Raw genomic sequence first — 25,771 nt, 5'->3', positions numbered from 1 at the left:
GTTCGGGATCACGGAGTTAAAGGATTATATCGAGGTCTCAGCTCTCTGCTCTACGGTTCCATTCCAAAATCAGCAGTCAGGTAAGAGACTGAAACAAGTTAAAAGCTGGAAAATATGAGGATAAAGAAGGAGCGGGTTTATGGACAAATATTTGAGAACAATGATATCAGATTATAATGTGGATTTTCTGATGTCCTTGCTGTGTGATCATGAAATCCCTACAGTGCAGAAGGAGGCCATTTGGCCCATTGATTTTGCACCAACCACATCCCACCCAGGCCTTATTCCCATAACCCCATGTATTTACCCTGCTAATCCTCGTGATAGAGGTCAATTTAGCATGGTCAATCAAAGTAACCCGCAAATCTTTAGACTGTGGGGGGGAAACAGAGCACCCGGAGGAAACCCACGCAGACATGGGGAGAACATGCAGACTCTGCACAAATAGTGACCCAAGGCTGGAATTGAACCCAGGTCCCAGGCACTGTGAGGCAGCAGTGCTAACCACTGTGTCAGCCAAAGTGATGTTTTGCTTACGGAGAAATTCCCGGATGGATGCTATTGCTTTCAGTTGGGAACATTGTGACAGGAGCGGGTGTGGGCTACGTGCCCCTTGAGTCTGCTCTGCCATTCAGTAAGATTCTGATCAGATTGGGTCCTCCACTCCTTTCCTCTCTACTCCCTCACCTGTCCACATTCTGTTGAATTCTAGCTGGAGACTTGTCTCTCTTCCCTCCTCACTCCCTGTTTCTGCAGCAATAGTCAGGTTCCATTATAATTTTAAAATATCAATTTGATCACTTTGTCTCTTAACCTTGAAGGAACAAATCAACTTGCTTCTAATTTAGCTGATTGGTATCTGGGGAGCAGAATGTCCAGATACTGCCCTCCATTTGTAAATGGGGCTGTTACAGGTGATGTACAGAGTAAACAAGGTGAGAATCATTGATTTTGAAATGTTCTGTAATTGTATCACAGAAATGTCCCCAAGTGGCAGCATTATGATGGGTATCTGTCCAGTGACAGAAGGATAGGGGCAGAGTGGATGTTATAGTGGGAGAGGGTGAGACAGTACACTGGGTAAGATAAGCACAGAGAGAATCAGGATCTGCGTTCTGAGCTTTGATTTACTGATGGTGAATATACATTAAAAACTGTCAGGCCTGACACCTCCACATCAATGCCTTGATTTGATTTATTATTGTCGCATGTATTAGTATACAGTGAGAAGTATTGTTTCTTGTGCGTTATACAGACGAAGTATACCGTTCATAGAGAAGGAAATGAGAGAGTGCAGAATGTAGTATTACAGTCATAGCAAGGATGTAGAGAAAGATCAGCTTCATGTAAGGTGGGTCCATTTAAAAGTCTGACAGTGGCAGGGCAGGAGCTGTTCTTGAGTCGGTTGGTACGTGACCTCAGACTTTTGTGTCCCTTTCCCGATGGAAGAAGGTGAAAGAATGAATGTCTGGGGTGCATGGGGCCCTTAATTACACTGGCTGCTTTGCTGAGGCAGCGGGAAGTGTAGACAGAGTTAATGGATGGGAGGCTTGTTTGTGTGATGGATTGGACTTTGTGCACAACCCTTTATAGTTTCTTGCAGTCTTGGTCAGAGTAGGAACCATACCAAGCTGTGATACATTTGGAAAGAATGCTTTCTATGAAGCATCTGTCTGCTGTATAAATCAGTGTTTGTGGGTTGGAGCCACTCTGGGTGACAGTGATGGGAATGTTAACTTGGAAACCTGAAATGTGTTTGCTCCCTGGTTGAAAGCTGTTTAAGCAGCAGACACTGGCTGCTGCATCCTATTTCACACAGCACAACCTCACTTTACTTGTGCCCTAGTACTCTGTTTTAGAAATTCCAAGTGAGAAGTTGGACAGCCTTATAATTGTAGATATCTATCGATCAGAATTTTGACTTGTAGCAATTTGGCAGCACACAATGAGGCCATTCAGTCCATTCTATCAGTGCTGGCCAGTAAAGATGTATTAGCCTAATCTTCAGCTTTTGACTCGGAGTCCTGGAGACTGCAGCACTTCCAAGATCTTTTTAAATGCAATGAGGGTTTCTGCTTCTATCCTTCTCTCAAGCTGAGAGTTCATATCAATATACAGCAGGAGGCCACTCAGTCCTTCGAGTCTGCTACCATCTAATAAGATCGTGGCTGATCATCAGCTCCACATTCCCACCTACACTGGTAACCTTTCACCCCCTTTTTAATTAACAATCTATCTAGATTTGCCTTAAAAATATTCACCTTCCAAATAACTCACCTTCCACTGCGAAGAAAGTTCCAAAGACACTCAACCCTCAGAAAAATATTCTCCTCATCTCTGTCTTAAATGGGTGACACTTACTTTTAAACAGTGACCCCTAGTGCTAGATTCTCCCACAAGAGGAAGCATCCTTTCCAAGATGCTCTGTCATGATCCCTCAGACTCCCACTACCCTCTGGGCGAAAATAATTGGTTCCATTTCTAATTGCTGTATTTAAATTGATGACAGCAACGCGCCCCCCCGCCCCCAAACCCCTTACCCTTGGTTATTGACCTCTCTGCTAAAGGGAGTAGGTCTATCCAATCTAGATCTTTAGAACTTTATACACCTCAAATTGAATCTCTCTCAGCCTCCCATGTCATTTTATAAGGATCAAAGCATCCCACAACAAAAGAGTCAGTGGTGGATTATAGGGAAGCATGGCAGTCAATTTATGCACAGCAAGTTCCTACAAGCAGCAATGAGATAGAAACTTGAAATGGGAGTAGGCCATTCGGCCCTTCAAGCCTGATTACACCCCCCCGCCCCCCCCCCCCCCCGCCAAACATATCCCTTGATCCCTTTAGCCCCCGGGAGATATATCTAATTTTTTTCTTGAAATCACACAATATTTGGTCTTCAACTACTTTCTGTGGTAATGAATTCCACATTCACCATCCTCTGGTGAAGAAATTTCTCCTCGCCTCAGCTCTAAAATGTTTGCTCCTTGCCCTCAAACTACGATCCCTAGTCTGGACTGTCCACCACTGGGAATATTCTTTCTGAATCTACTCTGTCCAATCCTGTTAGAATTTTCTATGAGGTCCCCTCTCACTTCTAATATCCATTGAATCCAGTCCTAAATGGTGGTGGTGTAGTTGTATTGTCACTGGATTAGTAATTGAGCTGATACTCTGGGGACCTGGGAATCTCAACAGGACATGTTGGTGAATTTTGAATCCAATAAAAATCTGGAATTAAAAGTCTTGTGATGACCGTAACACCATTGTGAATTGTTGTTAAAACCCATCACTAAAGTCTTTCAAGAAAGCAAATTTACCGTGATTCCAGATCTATAGCAATGTGGTTGACTTGTCAATGCCCAGCCAATGGAGCCCATGAATAAATAGACAAGTGGTGTTGCCATCGGGCTTGATGCCGTGAATGATCCTGACTGCATCTTGCCTTTTTGTCCTCCAGGTTTGGGATGTTTGAATTTCTGCGCAATCAGATGATTGATGAGAAGGGAGTGCTGACAAAGTGGCGGAGCTTTCAGTGTGGCCTGGGAGCTGGGGTGGCTGAAGCTGTGGTGGTTGTGTGTCCCATGGAGACTATAAAGGTAATATAATGTCCTCTCGCTGGGACCAGCTGATAATCCAGGGTCGGAAGTGAAAAAAGGTCTGACCTGAGACAGTATTTACGTGGCATCATTAACAAAAGAATATATCTTAGATTAATTCACCTAAACGTCTTTTGGTAAATCTGGTTAGAGCTTGTGAGCAAGGCTTGGCTTTTATTAAGGTAACTTGGGTCCAGTGAGCCTCCTACATAGGGTGCGTGATATAACTTTTATACATTCAGTTGGCGTGACCAACATTTATTGCTCTTGAGAAGGTGGTGGTCTGCCGCCTTGAACCGCTGCAGTCCCTGAGTATAGGTACGTATGTGGGTATGCCGGCGTTGGACTGGCGTAAACACAGTAAAAAGTCTGACAACACCAGGTTTTAGTCCAACCTATTTATTTGATAATATTCTCACTAGCTTTCGAGGGGACAGCCTCTTCGTCAGGTGAATGGAGAGTTCTGGCCTCAGACAGAGCATATAAAGCACAGACAGTTTAGAGATTACTGATTAAAATGCGAATCAGTAATCTCTAAACTGTCTGTGCTTTATATGCTCTGTCTGAGGCCAGAACTCTCCATTCACCTGACGAAGAGGCTGTCCCCTCGAAAGCTAGTGAGAATATTATCAAATAAATAGGTTGGACTAAAACCTGGTGTTGTCAGACTTTTTACTATAGGTACGTACACAGTGATGTTAGGGAGGCGTTCCAAACCAGGAATTTGACCCAGTGACAGTGAAGGAGCGCTATATAGTTCCAAGTCAGCATGATGTGTGACTTGGAGTGGAACTTGGCAGGTGGTGGTGTTCTCACATGTCTGCTGCCTTGCCCTTCTAAATACTAGAGATTACAGGTTTGGGAGAAGGCTGTTGCTGGAGCCTTGGTGAGTTGATGTAGTGCACCTTATAACCTATGTATTGTCCTGTATTCTGTGATTTAACTGTATCCTTTGTCTCAATGCCTTAGTTCACTGTTGAAATAATATTTTTTAATTTTCCAGGTGAAGTTTATTCATGACCAAAGCTCACGTAATCCAAAATACCATGGGTTTTTCCATGGTCTCCGGGAGATTATTCGAGAACAAGGTAGGCCCATCTTGACATGAATGGATCAAGGGGCAAGATACGTGTCTCCTCGGAAAGAGCAGTTTTTGGGAGAATTGTATATACGCTCTCCATTTCCGTAAAATTGGTGTGCTTTTCACATAGACGAAAGCCCTGGAAGAGTGGGTCTGTCAGTGTCCAAACACAACAGCACGGGAAGCACACAGTCGTTCCTCCCGTATCTAGTTATTCATTCTTCAGATGTGGACAGTACTGGCACATCAGTATTTCCTGCCCATCCCGAGACTCTGGGGATAAAGGTCAGTGTGTTGTGTGACTACAATCACTGATGGGGCTAAAGGATATTAAAGAACCAGCTGATGAGTTTCGAATCTTTAAGATGACCTTAATGCCAGGTAAGTCCATTCAAAAGTCTGACAGCAGCAGGGAAGAAGCAGTTCTTGAGTCGGTCGGTACGTGACCTCAGACTTGTATTTTTTCCCAATAGAAGAAGGTGAAAGAGAAAATGTCCGGGGTGCGTGGGGTCCTTAATTATGTTGGCTGCTTTACTGAGGCAGCGGGAAGTGTAGACAGAGTTAGAGGATGGGAGGCTGGTTTGCGTGATGAATTGGGCTACATTCACAACCTTTTGTAGTTGCTTACGGTTTTGGGCAGAGCAGGAGCCATACCAAGCTGTGATACAACCAGAAAGGAGGTACATCCTCTGGATTTCTCTAGTTCCTGGCCATCGCAATTGCTGAAGGGATCAAGGGGGGATCAGGATATTGAATTCGATGATCAGCTATGAACTTATTGAATGTGTTGCAGGCTCGAGGGGCCAGATAGCCTACTCCTGCTCCTAGTTTTTATGTTCTTATTGCAATTGTACTGCTATGATAAAAAGCAAATGCTGGAGATCTGAAATTTAAAAACAGGCAGCATTTGTGGAGAGAGAAACAGTTAATCTTTCAAATTGAGTATGGAAGAATTGTTTAGGATTCTAAAAGTGAACTCTGTTTCTCTCTCCACAGGATGTGTGCGCGAAATCCACGCGGTGAAGGGTGGGATTTGAGCCAGTCTTTACAAAATTTTGTAAGCCTTTATTTCATTTGTGCATTACAAGCATGCGCCTCCTCACCAACAATCACAGCTTCAGTTTGTTCTTCACACAGGAACACAAGTGAATGCCCAAATTAATATCCACCATACAATTAAATATAATGAATATAGAAGTCACACACTTTTTTCCTCTTGTTGTTTTACCAGCAAATTCACGTAATACCGGGTATCTGCTGAAATCATGCGATGTTACCCAAAGAGAGAAAACGCTGAAAATCTCAGCAGATCTGACAACATCTGTAAGGAGAGAGAAGAGCTGATGTTTGGAGTCCAGATAACCCTTTGACAGCTGTGATATCTCCTTGCGGATGCTGCCAGACCTGCTGAGATTTTCCAACATTCTCTCTTTTGGTTTGATTCCAGCATCTGCAGTAATTTGCTTTTATGCATTGTTACCCACTTTCCTATTGAAATAGATGATGGAAGGGGTCATCAACAGCACTGTCAGAGGCACTTGTTTAGCAATAAGTTGTTCAATGGCGCTTAGTTTGGGTTCAGTACCACTTAGCTCCGACCTCATTACAGCCTTGGTTCAGAGATGGACAAAAGAGCTGAATTCTTGAGGTGAGAATCAGTGCCCCTGACATCAAGGCAGCATTTGACAGCGTACGGCATCAAGGAGCCCTAGGCTCAGCCATCTTCAGCTGCTTCGTGAATAACCTTCCTTCCATCATAAGGTCTAAAGCAGGCATGCGCAGTCATCAGCGAACAATATTCGATGCCATTCATAATTCCTCAGATACTGAAGCAGTTCATGTTCAAAAGCAGCAATGATGTGAAGATGCCAGCATTGGATTGGGGTAAGTACAAAAAGCCCCTCAACACCAGGTTAAAGTCCAACAGGTTTATTTGTTAGCATGAGCTTACGGAGCGCTGCCCCTTCATCAGGTGAGTGGCAAGTAACATTCGCACCACACAAATACCAGGCAATGACCAAGTCCAACAAGAGTGAACACAATCATTGCACCATGACATTTGATGGCATTATCATCGCCGAATCCCCACTATCAACATCCTGGCTAGAAAATGAACTGGACGAGCCAGTGGCTAAAGAGCAAGTTAGAGCCTCGGAATCCTGTGGTGAGTAACTCGCCTGACTCCCCAAAGCCTGTTCACTGTCTACAAGGCTCAAGTCAGGATTGTAACGAAATACTCTCCACCTGTCTGGATGGGTGCAGCTCCAACAAGTTTGACCCCATCCAGGGCAAAACAGCCCCGCTTGATTACCATTCCATTGACCACCATTCACTTCTCTCCATCTCCAGCACACAGTGGCAGCTGTGTACCACCTACAAGGTGTAAGAGGTGCTCGCTCCCATTCACCCCTACTGTCAATTCTTTAGGATTTTATGAAAGAAAAGCTTTTTGGCTCAATCACAGATGTTTTATTTACAACGTAAAAGTTCCTGACGCAAGAAGTTTAAACTAGTGTAACAACAAAATCCAAAGCATCATCCTATTAATAAAAGGCCTCCAATAAAAACCACAAGTAAATCCCACGTATCTGCCTAAACTTCAATTCAAATCCCTCAGGATGCAACCTTAAACTATCTTTAAGCCTTAGTCCCGTTATCTCTCAGGTCTAGCTGATACTTACAGCTGCCCACACACTTGTTCCTTCGGGTTTGAGCTATAGATCTGTGAATCAGGGTCATCATTCACAATGCACCTCAGTGGTGCAAGACTCGCTTTTTAGTACAAAATTGTATCAAAATGTCAAAGCATATTTCCTGGAGACATCCTGTTGGGTGGGGTTACATATTTAACTGGTTATCTGGTTGCTTTAAGAGCTGATCACATGATTTGATGGTAATGCTATAAGGGTGTTGCAGAGTCTGCTATCTTACTTTGTTTACTCTGTATAGGCAAGACTACTGAGAATGAAACTTGTTAGTTTGAATCTGGGCATGCAAACCATATTCTTTTTTTGTTCAAAACCCACAGCCCCTAACCTAGTTAGTGTAATGACCTGGAAGAGACCTGTGAAGGTGACCTCTTGAGTATGAGCTCCTTGATTGAAGTAGTAATTTTCTGACCAATCGGAGTTTTACCTGTGTGCATGTAACTATTATATAATGAGCATGTCAGAGCTACTGACACTAGATTCTGGCTTTGTATCTGAAGCACTCTAAGGAGCAAAGACAATTTTGTAAATAAAGGGAATCTGATGAAGGTACACTGGCCTCTGAGGAGTTATTTTAATTGGTACATCACAAACAAAATTGGTGACAAATTGGATTTTGTTTCATTGAGGATGTTGAGAAAGGATCCTAATTAGAAGAAATAAAAATTGTGGGTCCTTGCCCATCAAATATTAGACTGGGGAGAACAACAGGATCTCTTGAAGTTTGATTAAACTTAAAGCCAGATTCACTTCTCAAAGGGAACTGAGAGATGGTACACTGTTTCACAGAGACATGGCTCACTCTGGCTTCACCAGATTGTGCACTACAATCAGATGGCTTCTCCACCCACCCAATGGACCATACAGAGGCCTCGGGCAAGGCTAAGAGAGATGGTGTCTGCCTCCTAATCAACACCTTGTGATGCTTAGATCCAGCAACACTGGTGGGTTTCTACTCCCCGGACTTCAAATACCTGATGTTAAAATGCTGCTCCTACTACCTTCTGTGGAAGTTCATCTCTGTTATCCTGACGGCTGTTTACATCCCAGCCCATGTGGATGTGAAGGCGACACATACACCACCACAAACAGCCTTGAGACAAAATGTCCCAAGGCCTTATTTGTCATGGCCGGGGACTTCAATCAGGCCAAACTCAAGTGTCCTACCAAGGTACCACCAACATGTCTCCTGTTCCGCCAGAGGTCTAAACTTCCTAGACCACTGCTACACCAATATCAAACATGCCTACCTCTATTGCCTGCCCACACTTTGACAATTCAGACCACAAGGCTGCGCTCCTGCTCCTGCTCCTGCTCCCGGCTTACAAGCAAAAACTGAAGCGGGCGAATCCATCAAAGAAAGTCGTGCAATGTTGGCCTGAGGAATCAGATGATCTATGGACTGCTTGGAGTCAGTGGATTGTCAGTATTTAAAAACTCTGACCAGTCTGAACGAGTATGCCATTAGAGTAACTGACTTCATTAGTAAGCATGTAGAGGACTATGTGCCAAAGAAGCAAATCCGTGTGTTCCCCATTTGGAAACCATGGATGAACAGGGATATCCACTGGTTGCTGAAGACCAGTTCTGAGGTGTTCAAGTGAGGCAATCCTGACCTAAACAAGATACAATCCAAGGAAAACCATCAAAGATGCCAAAAGACATTACTCGACCAAACTACAGTCTCAGGCTAGCCACATTGACCCCCTGCTGACTATGGCAAGGTCCATACAACATGCTACAAGATAAAGGCATGTAGAATTGCCGGTAACAACAGACCCCCTCCCCGCTGAACTCAGTGCATTCTATGCCTGTTTTGAGCAGGAGATCAACAAGAGGATGTCACTCACCCTGGAAGCCTCGGCCAAACTGGTATCTGAAATCACCATCGCAGACGCTAGAGCTGCTTTCTTGAAAGTCAACCCATGGAAAGTGACTGGCCTGGATGGGGTACCCAGGTGAGCAGTCAGATCCTGCGTGAATCAGCTGGCAGGAGTATTCGCAGATGACTTCAACCTCTTTACACCAACGTGAAGTCCCTATTTGCTTCAAGAAGACAACCATCATCCCAGTACCAAAGGAAAGCCAGGTAGTTTGCCTTAATGACTACTGCCCAGTGGCTCTGATATCCATCATTATGAAGTGCTTTGAAAGGCTAGTCATTACACGAATCAACTCCAGTCTCCCAGATTGCCTGGATCCACTTCAGTTTGCCTGCTGCCACAGCAGGTCCACAGCAGGCGCCAACTCCCTGGCCCTATGCTCAACCCTGGAACACCAAGATAACAAGGACACCTGAGTCAGACTCTTATTTATTAAAGACAGCTCAACCTTCATTATCCCAACAAAACTCTGCTCCAAACTCCATGGCCTAGAGCTCAGCACTTCCCTCTGTGACTGGATCCTGAACTTGCTAACTCACAGACCACAATCAGTAAGGATAGGCAACAACACTTCCTCTACAATCATCCTCAACACCTGTGCCCCACAAGGCTGTGTTCTCAGCCCCCTGCTATACTCCTTATACACCTATAACTGTGTGGCCAAATTCCTCTCCAACTCGATTTTTGAAGTTTGCTGATACGACCGTAGTGGGTCAGATCTCAATGACGAGACAGGAGTGAGAATCTGGTGAACTGGTGCAATGACTAATTCTCCTTCAATGTCAGTAAAGAGAAGGAGGTAGTTATTGACTTGAGGAAGCGTAGTGGAGGACATGCCCCTGTCTACATCAACAGTGAAGTGGAAATGGTTGAGCGCTTCAAGTTCCTTGGTGTCCAGATCACCACCAACCTGCCCTGGTCCCTACATGCCAACACTATTGTTAAGAAAGCCCACCAATGCCCCTCTTTTTCAGGAGACTAAGGAAATTTGCTGTGTCAGATATAACACTCACAATTTCTACAGATGCACCATAGAAAGCACACTTTCTGGTTGCATCACAGCTTGGTATGACTCCTGCTCTGCCCAAGACTGCAAAGAACTAAGTTTTGTGAATGAAGCCCAGTCCATCACGTAAACAAGCCTCCCATTCATTGATTCTGTCCACACTTCCTGCTACCTTGGAAGAAGCAGCCAGCATAATTAAGGACCCCATGCACCCCAGACATTCTGTCTTCCGCCACCTTCCTTTGGGCAAAAGATACAAAAATCTGAGGTCACGTTACCAACCGACTCGAACAGCTTCTTCCCTGCTGCTGTCAGACTTTTGAATGGACCTACCTTGCATTACATTAGGTGCAGAGAAATATCAATGACTAGCATTTCAGTCTGCCCCCGCTCCTTTCCTTCCTTCTCCCTTATGTACTTCGTGAATGGTACACTTTTTGTCTGTATAACTTGCAACAAACAGTACTTTTCATTGTATCCCAGTACATGACAAATCAAATTAAAGACTGAAGTGCCAGGTGGAAGACCAAGTATGAAAAAACCTTTTTTGTGGTTTTAAAAGAGGTGGTTTTCCCATCGGAGAAGGCTGAGATTCCAGCCAGCATCTGGCGTATTTGAAAAAAGCAGTGCTTTGCTGTATGGCTGGGGACCTTTTGGAAAACAAAATACGTCATGTCTGTGATCTCCAGGATAATAAACAGCATACTAGTTAGACAGTTTTTTTTTAAAAAAAAACAAAATGAGCAGTCTCGAGCGGCTGGTGCCTGCAAGAGCAGTGCTGGGTCATAGAATCCATGTAGTCTCTCAGTGAAGAAACTGAATCAGGTGTTCCCGTGCACAGTGTTTTCTATACTTTGTAGAAGTGAATAAAACTGCAAATGAGTTGCTCATACCAGCTTTTCGCAATACAATGGGAAGTAAAATCTTCAATTTGCTCTGGAGCTTGGTTTATCCAGCAAAGCCAGGAACCCAAAATTTACAATGACTTGACAAAGATCCTTGAAGAGCATTACACTCAAACTACTGATTATCACGGAACGGTTCAGGTTCCCCTGAATCAGGTGGAAGGCGAAAGCGTTGCTCAGTTTGTGACAACCTTTAAAAAGACTGGCACAACGTTGAGTTTGGCGCATCGTTAGAAGATACTCTTCACGATTTATCTAGTTTGTGGTCTCCAAAATGAGGCTATCCAGTAAGATTGCTTACCAAGCGTGCTTTGACTTTAAAAGCAGCAGTAAAGCCAGTGTTGATGGAACTGGCTGCTAAAGAGGCTCCACAATTTGCAGAAATTAACATTTTCAAGAAGTGAAAATGCTGGAATCCTAACGGTCCTGTGGGTATAGCTACATCTCGGGGGCTGTAGCAGTTCACAAGGCAGCATGCCAGGGGTAGTTGAGGAAATCTCATTGAGGGATTGACTGTCTCTTTTCAGGTATTCGAGGAACGTACCAGGGGTTGGCCGCCACTATCCTCAAACAAGGCTCAAACCAAGCAATCCGTTTCTTTGTGATGACAACCCTACGTAATTGGTATAAAGGTGAGCGGTTAGCAAGAGGCATCTTTCCATCTCCTTTACCCACTGGCACTTAGAGGGAAGAGGAGGGGGATTATTTCCCTGAGTTTAGCACTGGGTGACTATCTACTCATAGGTGAGGGGGGAGGAGGGATGCTGACTATCCGTCCATTTTACATTGCAGACTTTGGGTCTTTTGAGAGAGCCTGTGAATACAGGTAAAGCATTACTGTGAAAAGGAGGGGAGAGGGAGCATTCCCCGTTCCCCTTGCTCCTGCTATTGTCTGGAAATTGCTCAGACCTGGGGGATACCTGAGGGAGCTAGCATCGTGCCTTGGACCAGTGTTTCGCTGAGTCAGGTTTACAGTGTGGCATAAGATAGATCAATGGCATGATTGGAATTTGGGTCACTGAGAGGTTCTGTATTTTCAGGTGACGATCTAAACAAACAAGTTAATCCATTTATCACGGCTATATTTGGAGTGACTGCTGGGGCAGCCAGTGTCTTCGGGAATACCCCTCTGGATGTGGTGAAGACAAGGATGCAGGTGAGGAACAGGGTATTAGGGTGCAGTTTCAAATGTTCAAATGTGCGTACTGCAATTACACACACACCTTCATTTCTGTAGTGCCATTCAGTTTCAGGATGTCCCAGAGCACTTCAAAGGGTAAAGTGTGGTATAGTGTAGGAAATCTCAGATAAAGAGAAGGCTGGGGTTGGGATCCTCCCCGCCTGCCCTGTCCTATGGGAAGGAACTGGGCGTGATGGTAAGTCTGGCTCCAAGTACCTAACTGTCACATTCCCATGTTATGATCACAGCTGATAGCACTAGATGAGTCTGAACCTAGGGAGGTCCTAACTTTGTTTTGGAATATGGGGATTGAATTCTGCACAGTCACATGACTCCACTAAAGTTACAAAATCTATCTTGTACTCCATCACAATAAATGCACAGCCCATTAAACCAATAGATGGCCTGTGGTCTGACATGTTACTCTCCTAAAGAGATTCAGTAGATTTCTCATTAAGCCCCCAGAGCTTGTCACATTGATCTCACTGGAACTCTGTCTTTCACATGAGGTTTCCAAGCTCAGTGCTCAAAATATGCTTGCTATGGAAGCATCTCCCAACCACCACTTTCTCTTGGATGCCTTTCACAAGGGTCCACCTCCCAGGGTTTCAATCTCTCCTCATGTTCCTCTCCCCTAAATCACTGTGTTCTTTCAAACTTTGCCTTCCACTCTCAGTATTGTGCCATAGCAACAGAACACCATTGCTTCACAGGCCCATTTCACTCTTAAGTCTGCTTCCTGCAACTTTCTCACTTGAAACTTGGAGCCTTCCTTTGTTCTTCACTGAAACAATATACCTGTTCACGACCCTTCTCATTCCCGGGCTTAGAATCACAGAGGTTTACAGCATGGAAACAGGCCCTTTGGTCCAATTTGTCCTTGTCGCCCTTTGTTTTAAACCCTAAGCTAATCCCAATTGCCCGCATTTGGCCCATATCCCTCTATACCCATCTTACTCATTTAACTATCTAAACGCTTTTTAAAAGATAAAGTTGTACCCCCCTCTACTACTACCTCTGAAGCGTGTTCCAGACACACACTACTGTGGAAAAAGTTGCCCTTCTGGGCCCTTTTGTGTATCTCCCCTCTCTCACCTTAAACCTACACCCTCTAGTTTTAGACTCCCCTATGTTTGGGGAAAGATATTGGCTATCTGCCTTGTCTATGCCCCTCATTATTTTATAGATCTCTAGAAGGTCACCCCTCGGCCTCCTATGCTCCAAAGAAAAAAGTCAGTCTATTCAGCCTCTCCTTATAACTCAATCCATCAAGTCCTGGTAGCATCCTAGTGAATCGAGACAACTTAGTTGTCACCTTCCTGTTCCCCCTCTGATTTTTGGAGTTTCTTTAGTTTAGAACTTGCTCTGTTTCACCCTTCATGCTCTGGTCTTTCTGTGCGATGCTGCTTACAACTGAACTGCAACTGCCTTTTCTGTCTGACTCCTTGATGCTAGGCAACAGCATAGTTTTTTTTCCCTACTTTTGAGTTGTAAAACCTTGTTAAAATGCAGGCATCTTTTAAAGTAAAACCAAAACTCAAGTTCCCCCCTTAACACAAATGCAAAAAAAGCCATATCTTACTCTTAACACCCACACAGAAAAAAACTTGCTGAAAGCTATCTCTATTTGGTCACCGCTGTTTAATTGCTACCACCCAGTCAGGGCTGTTTCCCTGTGTGACTGCTGCCTGACTTAACAGAAGCCTCAGTAACCAATGATTTCTTTCAGACTCTGAGGGGAATTTAACTGGCAATTTCATTTGGTTCCTACCACTTGGTGAGGAAGAAAATTAAGCTTCCTTGAGGTAAGTTCTCAGTCCAAAGTCTCTACTGCCCATCATTCCCACACCCAGCCCTGTGGCATTCGCCCTCATGCCCTCCTGCTTCTGCTAACTCTGACCCTGTCTGAATCCAGTTAGTTCACTCTTTTCTTAGTTCCTTTCAGTTTCAGTAAGTAGTCTCTCAATACCAGGTTAAAGTCCAACAGGATGCTCCGAAAGCTCCTGCTACCAAATAAACCTTTCACACTTTAACCTGGTGTGGTAAGACTACTTACTGTGCTTACTCCAGTCCAACGCCTGCAATTCCACATCATCCCTTTCAGTTTGGCAGCTTTTACAGCAGATGGCAGCCAAGATCCAGATAAGGACTATCCTTCCTTCCTTCCTCTTCAAAGGAAACCTACAGCCCTCGCACCTCAACGTACGTTTCACTTCATTTTTTTCGTGGTTTCCTCCACCCTGGAATCTGTCCTGGATTTTCATCATTCTCTGTGTATAATGTCCTGGTGTTTGTCCTCTCCTTGAAACCTGATTCTAGTGTCTAACCTAAAATGATGTTTTATCTTTTGCCATTCCTACACTGCTTATTATCAAAAGAACTTCAATAAGTACCCTCTTGAATACTCCTCATCAAGATTCCTCTTGTAACTCTGCTTGTCAGTGTTCTGCTCGTGTTTAGCTATCTCCCTGTGTCAGGCTGACCTGAGTTGGATGTAGTGTTTGGTGTGTTCTGGATCAGAGCCCTGTGCTGATTCAATGAAAACCTGCTTGAAAACTCACTCTGCTGTTGTGACTAATATAGTTCCGCAACCTCCCGGGAGAGCTGTAGAACAACTCGCTAATACCTCAAATATTACAGTTGTTTGCACCAAGCTGAGTGCTTTGTCTGTACTGTCACAACAATGAGGAAAAAACGCAGGAAATTATACATGGAAATATTGGACTTTAAAAACTTGCAAATATTGTAAACTGTGAAGAGGACAGTGTAGGACTTCAGAAGGACGCACAAGTTGGAGTGGGCAGAAAGGTGGCAGTTGAAGTTTGAAGCAGAGAAGTGTGAGGTGGTGAATTTTAGGAAGAATATGGAAAGATAATATAAAATAAGGGGTAGAATTCTTAAAAGGGTGCAGAAACAGAGGGACCTGGATGTGTATGTGCAGAGATCATTGAAGGTGGAAGGACAGGTGGTGAGGGCAGTCAATAAAGCATACAGTGCACAGAGTAGTGGGTGCATTGAACTTGCTGCTGTGGGAGGTAGTGAAAGCGGACACAATAGTGACTTTTAAGGAGCATCTTGACAAATACACGAGTAGGATGGGAATAGAGGGATATGGAAAGGTAGGGGATTTTAGTTCAGTTGTGCAGAATGGTCAGTGCAGGCTTAGAGGCTATGGGGCCTGTTCTGTGTTCTAGTATTCTGGGCTTTATTAATAGGAGCATAGAGTACAGTGGTTAGCACTGCTGCCTCATAGCGCCAGGGACTTGGGTTTAAATCCCAGCTTGGGTTACTGTGTGGAGTTTGTACATTCTCCCCATGTCTGTGTGCATTTTCTCTTGGTGCTCTGGTTTCCTCCCACAGTCAACAATGGGTAAGGTGGATTGGCCGTGCTAAATTGCCCCTTAGACATTAGGGGGACTAGTTAGGGTAAATATATGGGTTATGGGGATTGGGCCTGGGTGGGATTGTGGTTGGTGCAGACGCGATGGGATGAATGGCCTCCTGCATTTAAAAAAAAGTACAGGATAAAGAGGTTATGCTGAATTTAAACAAGACAGTAGTTAGACCTCAGCTGGAATATTGTAAACAGTTCTGGGCACCAAGCTATAGGGAGGATGTGAATGCATTGGAGAGAGAGGCCTGGTTCCAGGGATGCGAAACTTCAGTTATGAGGATAGACTGGTGAGGTTGGGACTGTTCTCCTTTGAAGAAGCTTAAGAGGAAATATGATAGAGATAACTAAAATCCCTTTACACTGTAAACCTTTTGATACATACCTCCAATATTCTTCAACTCCACTTTCCTCAACCTCATAAGCATGTCAAAGCACCAACTGATGCAACATCAATGGGAAGGAAATTGTGACTGATCAAAAAAACCTGTTGATTTTTCTCATTGCACTTAAAGTGAAATAAGCAGCACAACGGTTAGCATTGCTAACCAGGAGATAACTACTGGCCAGTGCATCTCATGTCAGTGGTAGGGAAACTATTAGAGAGAGTTCTAAAGGAGAGCCTCTATTTCCAGTTGGAGAGGCAAGGTTTGATCGGGGGTAGTCAGCACGGGGGCTTTGTCAGAGGGCGGTCATGCCTAACAAGCTTGATTGAATTTTTTTGAGGAGCTGAACCAGATGTGTAGATGTGGGTAGTACAGTCGATGTAGTTTATATGGATTTCAACAAAGCCTTTGACAGGGTCCACGTGGGAGACTTGTAAAGAAGGTAAATTCACATGGGATACAGGGTAATTTGATAAAGTGGATTCAAAATTGGCTCAGTTGTAGGAGACAGAGGGTGATGTCAGAAGTCTGCTTTAGTGACTGGAATGAGAACTTTCCACAGACCTGACGAAGGAACTGTAAACTTATTCTTAAAGCTTGAAATAGTGTAAATGGAACTCAAAGCCATGTTTGGGCAGCTCCAGCTGACCTGGTGAAGATTGACTGCAGAGTAGAAGATTATTGGAGAGGTGAGATAGATGGGGAAGGGGTGGGAAAGAGGGAGGATGCCGGCAGCCTGGGTTGGGTGTTGGTTAAAAATTAAATCATGATGAATGAACGAAGCACCATCCCAAGTGGACATAAACGTTCTGGAACCTTCTGTCACCCTCTTTCACCTCCCTCCCCTGAAACCAACCTCTTCTCCACCTCCAATATATGACCCTTTAAAAGATTGTGACTGAAATAAATTGCTGTGGAGTAAGCTTACAGACCAGATAAAAGCACCATCTGAGGTGAGGTTCCCACTGGGGCTGTTTTAAATTATCCGCACTTATAAATCAATTTTTTTTTTGGTTCTATTCAGACATGTTTTAAAAGTGCATTTACGCTTTTTTTTAGTCAAACCATCTCAGTGCCTTGCCAAAAAAAACCCAGAAAACCAACAAGCACCATGATATCTGCAGTCCATGCTAACCTCCTTGATTAATAAGGGGATCAGGGGTTATGGGGATGAAAAAAATATCAGCCATGATCGAGTTTGCTCTGTCATTCAATGTGCCGAGTGGCCAGTTCTGCTCCTATATCTTATGGTCCTTCTTGTAAAACAACATCAGTCAAACTTTTTTATTTTTTTTAATGTTGAGCTTTACAATCCATAACATGTAAAACAGAAAGCACTCAAATCCGTTAGTGACTGGCAGTGGGTTTTGTTTTGGTTCTTTTTGTACAGAAAATTCCACAAGACGTGTTGTTAACCATGTTCTTGCCCCCATCTCCCCCTCTGCCTCTCTTCTCCACTTGGCTTCCACACTATTCCACTGATCCTTTAGCTACAGTCCCTCCCTCAGAGAGGTGTAGTGTGATTCTCAGGCCATTCCCCTGGACTGACACCCCAGCCAGCCACTGCACACTTCCATGGTTCTTGTGGCACCCTGTTTCAAAAGCCCTGCTCTAAGGGGCAATGGACCCCTCCCTGTGTTTCCACCCAGGCTTCTTGCAAAAGCACCCAAAAATTGATGACCATCTCCAGTAGAGACAAAGGAACGTAAAGGGACAAGTTTTCCAATCTCGCCCGCCACAGGAATCAGTGAGTGAGAGAGTTATGGGGGGGTGGGGGGGCAGACCATGGAAAGGTCCATTTACCTTGCGTGAGATTTTCCAGTTTTGGGGTCAGCGCAGCCAGAAAATCCCACACCATGACCATCTTATCTCAAGGATCCTGGTATAATTGCCTAGACTGACCAGTGTATTCCAGTTTCCTCCTGAAATACACACGAGGGGTTGTCCATCTGTCCGTCCGTTGTAGGAATCTCCTTTGGAACGCCTGAATCGAACAATTGACTGCACGTGTCAACTGTCATGCAATCATTTCTTACATCCACAATGCTACCACAGCTATACCTCAACTCAGGGACTATCCATATAACTTCTTGGTATAGTGGTTAGCACGGCTACTTCACAGCATCGAGTTCAATTCCTGGCTTGGGTCATTGTCTGTGTGAACTTTGCACGTTTCACCGTGGCTGCATAGGTTTCTTGGTGCTCTGGTTTCCTCCCACAGTCTGAAAGATATGCTAGTTAGGTGCATTGACCTGAACTGGCATTGGACAGTGGTGACTAGGGGAATTTCTCAGTAACTTCATTGCAGTGTTAATGTAAGCCTTACTTGTGACTAATAAATAAACTATATTTGCTTACCATTGGACTCAATTCTTCTCATCTGTATGAATGTAGATGTGTGTTTTACCATTTCTCCTGACTTTTTTTGGTAGCTAATAAACTTATTCTGATTCTCTGAAGTTGGTTGATTCATTAATTAAATTGGTTCCTTTTTAAGCATAGCTGGTGGCTCTGGAAAAGGGAACTTTGATAGATTAAACCTTGTTGCTACCAGCAGAGGATAGGTTGAATAAAGACACCTAGCCAGTTACCCCTCCCCCATCTGGGTTTGTAACAATTTGGGGATAACCCCAGCTGGATGGTGACAAATTGAGGGGTGTCACCCAGACCTTGGGGAATCACAGCTGGGGATGGTTGTAACCATGCCCTTCACTGACCCCTTCTGTCATCTTTGTGAGCATATAACCAGCCTGGTGCTCACGGTGCAGTACTGAGGGAGTGTGGCACTGCCTTTGCAGATGGGACATTAAACCGAAATCCCACCTGCCCCCTCATATGTGAAAGATGAGCAAAGATTCTACCCTGAGTTTATCCATCGACCAATATCACCTAAGTTCAGATGATCTGATCATGTATCATTGCTGTTTGTACTGACTCTTCCAGCACCAGTTGTATTTCCTACATTAATAATAAGCTTTAGGGCATTGTGAGATTGTGGAAATTCACGTCTTTGCCATGGTGTGTACTGAAACCTCGGCACAGTTTTTAGCACTGCTGCCTTACAGTGCAAGGGACCTGGGTTTGATTCTCAGCTTGGGTCATTGCTTGTGCAGAGTTTGCACATTCTCCCCATGTCTGCATGGTTTCCTCTGGGTGCTGTGGTTTCCTCCCAGAGTCTGGAAGATGTGCTGGTTAGATGAATTGGCCCTGTTAAATTGCCCCTTAGTGTCCTGGGATGTATAGGTTAGAGGGATTAGCGGGGTAAATGTGCAGAGTTAAGGAGATATGGCCTATGTGGGATTGTTGTCAGTGCAGACTTGATGGGCTGAATGGTCTCCTTCTGCAGTGTAGGGATTCTATGGGTCTATTTTGTGAAACTGTTCTATTTTCATCCCCCTTTTTCATTATAGGGCCTTGAATCTTCCAAATACAGGAACACATTGGACTGTGCGTATCAGATCGTTAAAAATGAGGGATTACTTGCGTAAGTATTGATTGTTACATTTTACTGCCCACTCTGAATTAAGAGTCAAAGTCCCTGTTTTTTTTTTCCCTAAGAGGCCGTTCCTTTGTGTGCTGCAGGTTTTATAAAGGGACAGTTCCACGTTTGACCAGAGTGTGTCTGGATGTGGCCATTGTCTTTGTCATTTATGATGAGATCATCAAATTTCTCAACAAGTTCTGAAAATCTGACTGAGAAGTGTCAGCATCCGCATGGCGCAGCCTGCTTCCTGTCTGCCTCTCACTCTCTCGCTGACGCTCAGTACTGCACTGTCCAGGTCAGATTTCCCATCAGCGCCACTTGCCAAAGAAGTGCACAATAACCCAGTTAAAATGGACATTATCAGCAAAGCTGCCTTAGTGACTGGATGTTTAGTGAAGTACTCAATACCCTCAGCTGCCTGTTTTACAGGTAAACACAGTAAGAAGCCTGACAACACCAGGTTTAAGTCATAAGAACATAAGAAATAGGAGCAGGAGTAGGCCATCTAGCCCTTCGAGCCTGCCCCGCCATTCAATAAGATCATGGCTGATCTGTTGTGGCTCAGTTCCACTTTCCCGCCCTCTCCCCATAACCCTTAATCCCCTCTCTTATCAAGAACCCATCAACCCGCTTCTTAAAAATATTTAGCGAGGCAGCCTCCACCACTTCAACGGGCAGAGAATTCCAGAGATTCACCACCCTTTGAGTGAAGAAGTTCCTCCTCAACTCCGTTCTAAACCGCCTCCCCTTTATCTTGAGGCTGTGCCCCCTAGTCCTACTGTCTTTTTTGAGCGGGAAGAGTCTCTCCACCTCTATCCTATCCATCCCATTCATCATCTTATACGTCTCAATGAGATCTCCCCTCATTCTTCTAAACTCTAACGAGTACAAGCCTAGTTTATTCAGCCTCTCCTCATAGCTCAATCCCCTCAACTCCGGTATCAGCCTAGTAAACCTCCTCTGCACTCCCTCCAGGGCCAAAATATCAAGTCCAACAGATTTATTTGGTAGTAAACTCACAAGCTTTTGAGGTTTCCCTCTCCATTCACCTGATGAAGAGGGAAACCTCAAGCTTGTGAGTTTACTATCAAATAAATCAGTTGGACTTAAACCTGGTGTTGTCAGACTTCTTATTGTGTTTACCCCAGTCCAACGCTGGCATCTCCACATCATGTTTTACGGGTAGCCGTGATGTAGAGATGTCGGCATTGGACTGGGGTAAGTTCAGTAACAAGTCTCACAACACCAAGTTAAAGTTCCAAAAAGTTTATTTGGTACCACGATCTTTTGGTGTGTTGCCCCTTCATCAGGTGACTCACTTTGAGCCGGCAGTTTGAGGTGTCAGTGGTAGCCACCGTGTGGAGATTCTAGCGTTGGACTGGGGTGGACACAGTTAACAGTCTCACTTCTACACTCTCCTGATGAAGGAGCAGTGTTCTGAAAGCTCGTGATACCAAATAAGACCATAAGACATTGAAGCAGAATTAGGCCACTCGGCCCATCAAGTCTGCACTGCCGTTCAATCATGGTTGATATTTTCCTCATCTCTATTCTCCTGCCTTTTCCCCATAACCTCAATCGCCTTAATAATCAAGAATCTATCTATCTCTGTCTTAAAGACACTCTGACCCCGCCTCCACAGTTTTCTGCGGCAAAGAGTTCCACTGATTCACCACTCTGGCTGAAGAAATTCCTCCTCATCTGTTTTAAAGGATTGTCCCTTTAGCCTGAGGTATAAATAAACCTGTTGGACTTTAACCTGGTGTTGTGAGAATTCTTACTATTGCTGAAGGAAATGTAAATGGGTTGCTTATTCTCTTTTGCTGCTTGTTTTGATGGTTTCCACGCCGTGTCCTGTTTCCATTGGAAGATGTTTGCAAAGTCTCCATTCTTCAGTCCGTTCTGGGTACTTTGCTAACTGCAGATCTCGATGGCAGCCCAGTGGATGAGCCAGCATGCTGAGCCATGCTGCAACAGCTCAGTTAGGATTTAGCTGATTAACTCTCCAACACAGTGCCAGCTCTGTTACTTGTTAAAACAAAAAAAAGCCCAAAATACCTTTTGGGTAAACGTATTGTTAAGCTCTTTGCAGTGTTTGTTTTAAATGTTGTTTTCCTGGATTCTCCGGGTATAGTTCTGTTTTTAAAATACATGTGTATATATTTAATTTTATGTTTATAGAATTGAGTTTTGTGTCTCCCTTGGTCCAACCTATTCCTTGCCTACTCCTCCCTCGGGGTGTTTCAGGCTGAGATGTCATCTCCAAAAATATAGAACAGTGGGCCTTTATTCTGGTCTGCTTTGCTGCTGAGATTACTGATGTGAGATCTGGACAGGAGCCCTGTCCGAGTGATTTTCTCCTCTCCCTTATCTCCATTCTGAGTGAAGCTACTTTGGTTAAGACCAGCTTACTAGGCACAGGGCACTCCTAAAACTCGCAGACTGCAATGGCATTGTGCTTGCATGAGTGAATCCCTTGGGGGTGCCCTGAGCTTGCCTGAATGCAGCATTGCAGCCTCTCTCACTCTGCCGTTGGGGCATAGGGTGGTGACAAGGTGGCAGGATTCCAGGACAGTGAACACTCTCCTGAATAGCTAGAATGCTGACTGCAGGAGAGATTGTGTCAGTTACTGTTTACAAGCCATAGTGGGTTGCGAGGATACCCAATGTGGTCAGGGATAGCACCATTGAGTGCAGTGATACTCTTACACCAGGATTTGACCAATAGAAATCACTCACTCTATCTACAATTGTTGCTGTGGTAACAACGTTTTAAACACAGCTACTAATTTTAGAAGAAAGTGCCTCACTCAATTCAGGAGCACTTAATTCCTACATTATAATTTACTGGATAAATCTTACCCATTCTTCACTAATGACATGACAAATAACTGATCAAAATACGTAGAATGCCTGACAGAGGCCATTTGGCCCAGCTGCTTTATGCTGCTGTTTGTGCTCCATACAAGCTACCTCTCACCCTGCTTCATCTCATCCTATCTGCACATCCTTCTGTTTCTTTCTCTGTGTTTACATTATTCAACTTGATCGTTCCCTGTGGTGAGCAAGCTCTACATTCTCCCTGCTCTTTGGGCAACTTGTTCATTCTCCAACCGAGGTTCATGAATGAGATGCTTTTTTTTCCTCAATATACATGTCACTGGGGCATTCCCTCCACGTTCACTGCCACTGTGCACACAGACTCCATACACAACACCCCCCAGGTTTGCTGTCATTGGGGTTGACTGTTACTGCTGCTGCACCCCCCCGCCCCCCACCTCCCGAATACACTGTCACTGCCCCAGACCCCCCATCTCTCGGGGGCGGTTTGCCATCGCTGGAAGCCTCCCCCAGCTGCTGGTTTGGGCTAGAGGACAGACCTGGATAGCAGTGGTTTACAGAATGCTTTGACTATAACCCTCCCACTTTTCAAAAACCTCAAGTTCTATCAATTCACAGAATACCTACTGATTGGCAGCCAGTAAAGAGGAATTTTATAATATATTGGATAGCACCAGATGGAGCCACTAACACCAGTCTGAATAAATAACTTACCCTGACGGTTTCTCACTGGTTTCAGCTTTTAGGGACTGAACTCCAACGTATTGAGAGAGAGGATACAAAGAGTCTAACTTCCACAACACCAGAATTCCTAGAATGGGTTCAGGGAATCTCCCCCACCAATCGGGAAACACAGTGCAGTCAACACTTCCTGTTCTGTGCTCTGAGTGCTGCAGTGCTGGAGGAGCCATTCTTCAGATGAGATGTTAAACTATTACAGTAAATCTCATCGTGTGGAGATGCCGGAGTTGGACTGGGGATAGGCACAGTAAGAAGTCTCATGACACCAGGTTAAAGTCCATGCTGTTCTGTTGTTTAAGAAGGATAGCAAGAATAATCCAGGTAATTACAGGCCAGTGAGCCTTATGTCAGTGGTAGGGAAATTATTGGAGAGGATTCTTCGAGACAGGATTTATTCCCACTTGGAAATAAGTGGACATATTAGTGAGAGGCAACATGGTTTTATGAAGGAGAGGTCATGTCTCACTAAGTTGATTGAGTTTTTTTGAGGGAGTGATGGGGACGGAGCAGTGGATGTTGTCTACGTGGACTTCAGTAAGGCTTTTGACAAGGTCCCTCATGGCAGACTGGTGCTGAAGGTGAAGTCGCATGGGATCAGAGGTGAGCTGGCAAGGTGGATACAAAACTCACTCAGTCAAAGACGACAGGATAGCAGTGGAAGGGCGTGTTTCTGAATGGAGAGCTGTGACAAGTGGTGTTCCTCAGGGATCAATGCTGGGACCTTTGCTGTTTGTAATATATAAATGATTTGGAGGAAAATGTAACTAGATGCAGAAGATACAAAGGTTGGTGGATTTGCGGATAGCGATGAGGACCATCACAGGATACAGCAGAATATAGATTGGTTGGAGGCTTGGGCAGAGAGATGGCAGATGGAGTTTAATCCAAACAAATGTCAGTTAATGCATTTTGGAAGGTCTAATACAGATAGGAAATATAAGGTAAATAGCAGAACTGTTATGAATATTGATAGCAGAGGGATCTGGGCGTACAGGTACACAGGTCACTGAAGGTGGAGAAGGTAGTCAAGAAGGCATACTGCATGCTTGCCTTCATTGGCTGGGGTATTGAGTTTAAAAATTGGCAAGTCATGTGGCAGCTTTATAGAATCTTAGTTAGGCCACACATGAAATACAGTGTTCAATTTTGGTTGCCACACTATGGAAAGGATGTGGAGGCTTTGGAGAGGGTACAGAAAAGATTTACCAGGATGTTGCCTGGTATGAAGGACATTAGCTATGAGGAGAGGTTGGAGAAACTTGGTTTGTTTTCACTGCGCGACGGAGGTTGAGGGACGACCTGATTGAAGTCTACAAGTTTGAGGGGCATTTCCTAGGGTGAAAGACTCAATTACTTGGGGGCACAGGTTTAAGGTGTGAGGGGCAAGGTTTAAAGATGTATGGGGCAAGTTTTTTTTATACAGAGGGTAGTGAGGAACTTGCTGCTGGGGGAGATAGTAGAAGCAGACACAATAGTGACTTTTAAGGGACATCTTGACAAATACATGAACAGGATGGGAATGGAGGGATGTGGTCCCCGGAAGGGTAGGGGGTTTTAGTTCAGAGGGGCAGCATGGTTGGTACAGGCTTGGAGGGCTGAAGGGCCTGTTCCTGTGCTGTAATTTTCTTTGTTCTTTGTTATTCTCTAAGATCCGTAAACATGGTGGCAGAATTTGAAGGGCAGGGGAATTATGCCGCTCATTAGATCAGGTTCAGCATCAACTTGCAGTGTTAACGACTGTGCCCTGATCAATACCCTGAGGATGGCAGAGAAACCCTGGCTGATTTGGGATAAGTAATCTTCACAGTAACTTCATTGTAGTGCTAATCTAAGCCTACTTGTGCCACTAACAAATAAACATTAAATTTTCATCTGGCAAACTTTAGTGCAGGAGATGGTTCTGATTTTCCTGCGGTACCTTGCCAGAAACCAGTCCAAACTTTGCCTGGAGGAATTCAGTAAATCAGCATCCATCGCACAAAACAGCAGACTGTTCCTGTATTTTATTATTATTCTCCGAAAAGAACAACCTACTGCCATCTAACTTGCATATGACTTTGTACGTCCCTAGTCCTCCATAATCTGTTTCTTGCAGTTGATGAGGACACCAGTTGAAGAGGCAGCTACATGAAATTTACAGTACAGAATCAGTATGGTGCTATCTCAGTACTGACCCTCTGGTGTGGCACTCCCTCAGCACTGACCCTCTGGCAGTGCGGCACTCCCTCAGCACTGAGCGAGATTGTCTTCAACTTCAGCACGCATAGTGGAGATCATGCCCCTGTCTACATTAATGGGGATGAAGTAGAAAGGGTCAAGAGCTTCAAGTTTTTAAGTGTTCAGATCACCAAAAACCTGTCCTATATTTAAGAAAGCCCACAAACCCGTCTCTACCTTCTCAGAAGATTAAGAAAATTTGACGTGTCAGCTATAACTCTCACCAACTTTTACAGATGCACCATACAAAGCATACTTTCTGGTTGTATCACAGCTTGGTATGGCTCTTGCTCTGTCCAAGACCGCGAGGAACTACAAAAGATTGTGAATGTAGCCCAATCCACCATGC

The 25,771-nt window shown here is 44.5% G+C and overlaps 1 protein-coding gene across 1 annotated transcript; it reads left to right on the top strand.

Moving 5' to 3' along the window:
- LOC145357292 (tricarboxylate transport protein, mitochondrial-like) lies at positions 1-20,009 on the top strand. The gene is made up of 7 exons (XM_080210515.1): positions 1-80; positions 3,461-3,599; positions 4,603-4,687; positions 11,710-11,814; positions 12,223-12,338; positions 19,550-19,623; positions 19,722-20,009. Exons 2-7 carry the CDS (start codon positions 3,468-3,470, stop codon positions 19,822-19,824), a joined length of 615 nt encoding a protein of 204 aa, XP_080066641.1. The 5' UTR covers positions 1-80; positions 3,461-3,467; the 3' UTR covers positions 19,825-20,009.
- Positions 20,010-25,771: the final 5,762 nt, after the last annotated feature.

Source organism: Carcharhinus amblyrhynchos, chromosome 23 (genome assembly GCF_965287045.1).
Source record: "Carcharhinus amblyrhynchos chromosome 23, sCarAmb.v2.hapA, whole genome shotgun sequence".
Classification (NCBI taxonomy): domain Eukaryota; kingdom Metazoa; phylum Chordata; class Chondrichthyes; order Carcharhiniformes; family Carcharhinidae; genus Carcharhinus; species Carcharhinus amblyrhynchos.
The sequence above is the reverse complement of the archived record's forward strand: the minus strand, read 5'-3'. Positions and strand labels throughout refer to the sequence as shown.

Coding starts and splice junctions, on each gene's coding strand:
- LOC145357292 (XM_080210515.1), top strand. CDS start 3,468: ATGTTTGAATTTCTGCGCAATCAGATGATTGATGAGAAGGGAGTGCTG. Junction 11,815..12,222: donor CCTACGTAATTGGTATAAAG/GTGAGCGGTTAG, acceptor CTGTATTTTCAG/GTGACGATCTAAACAAACAA. Junction 19,624..19,721: donor AAAAATGAGGGATTACTTGC/GTAAGTATTGAT, acceptor TGTGTGCTGCAG/GTTTTATAAAGGGACAGTTC.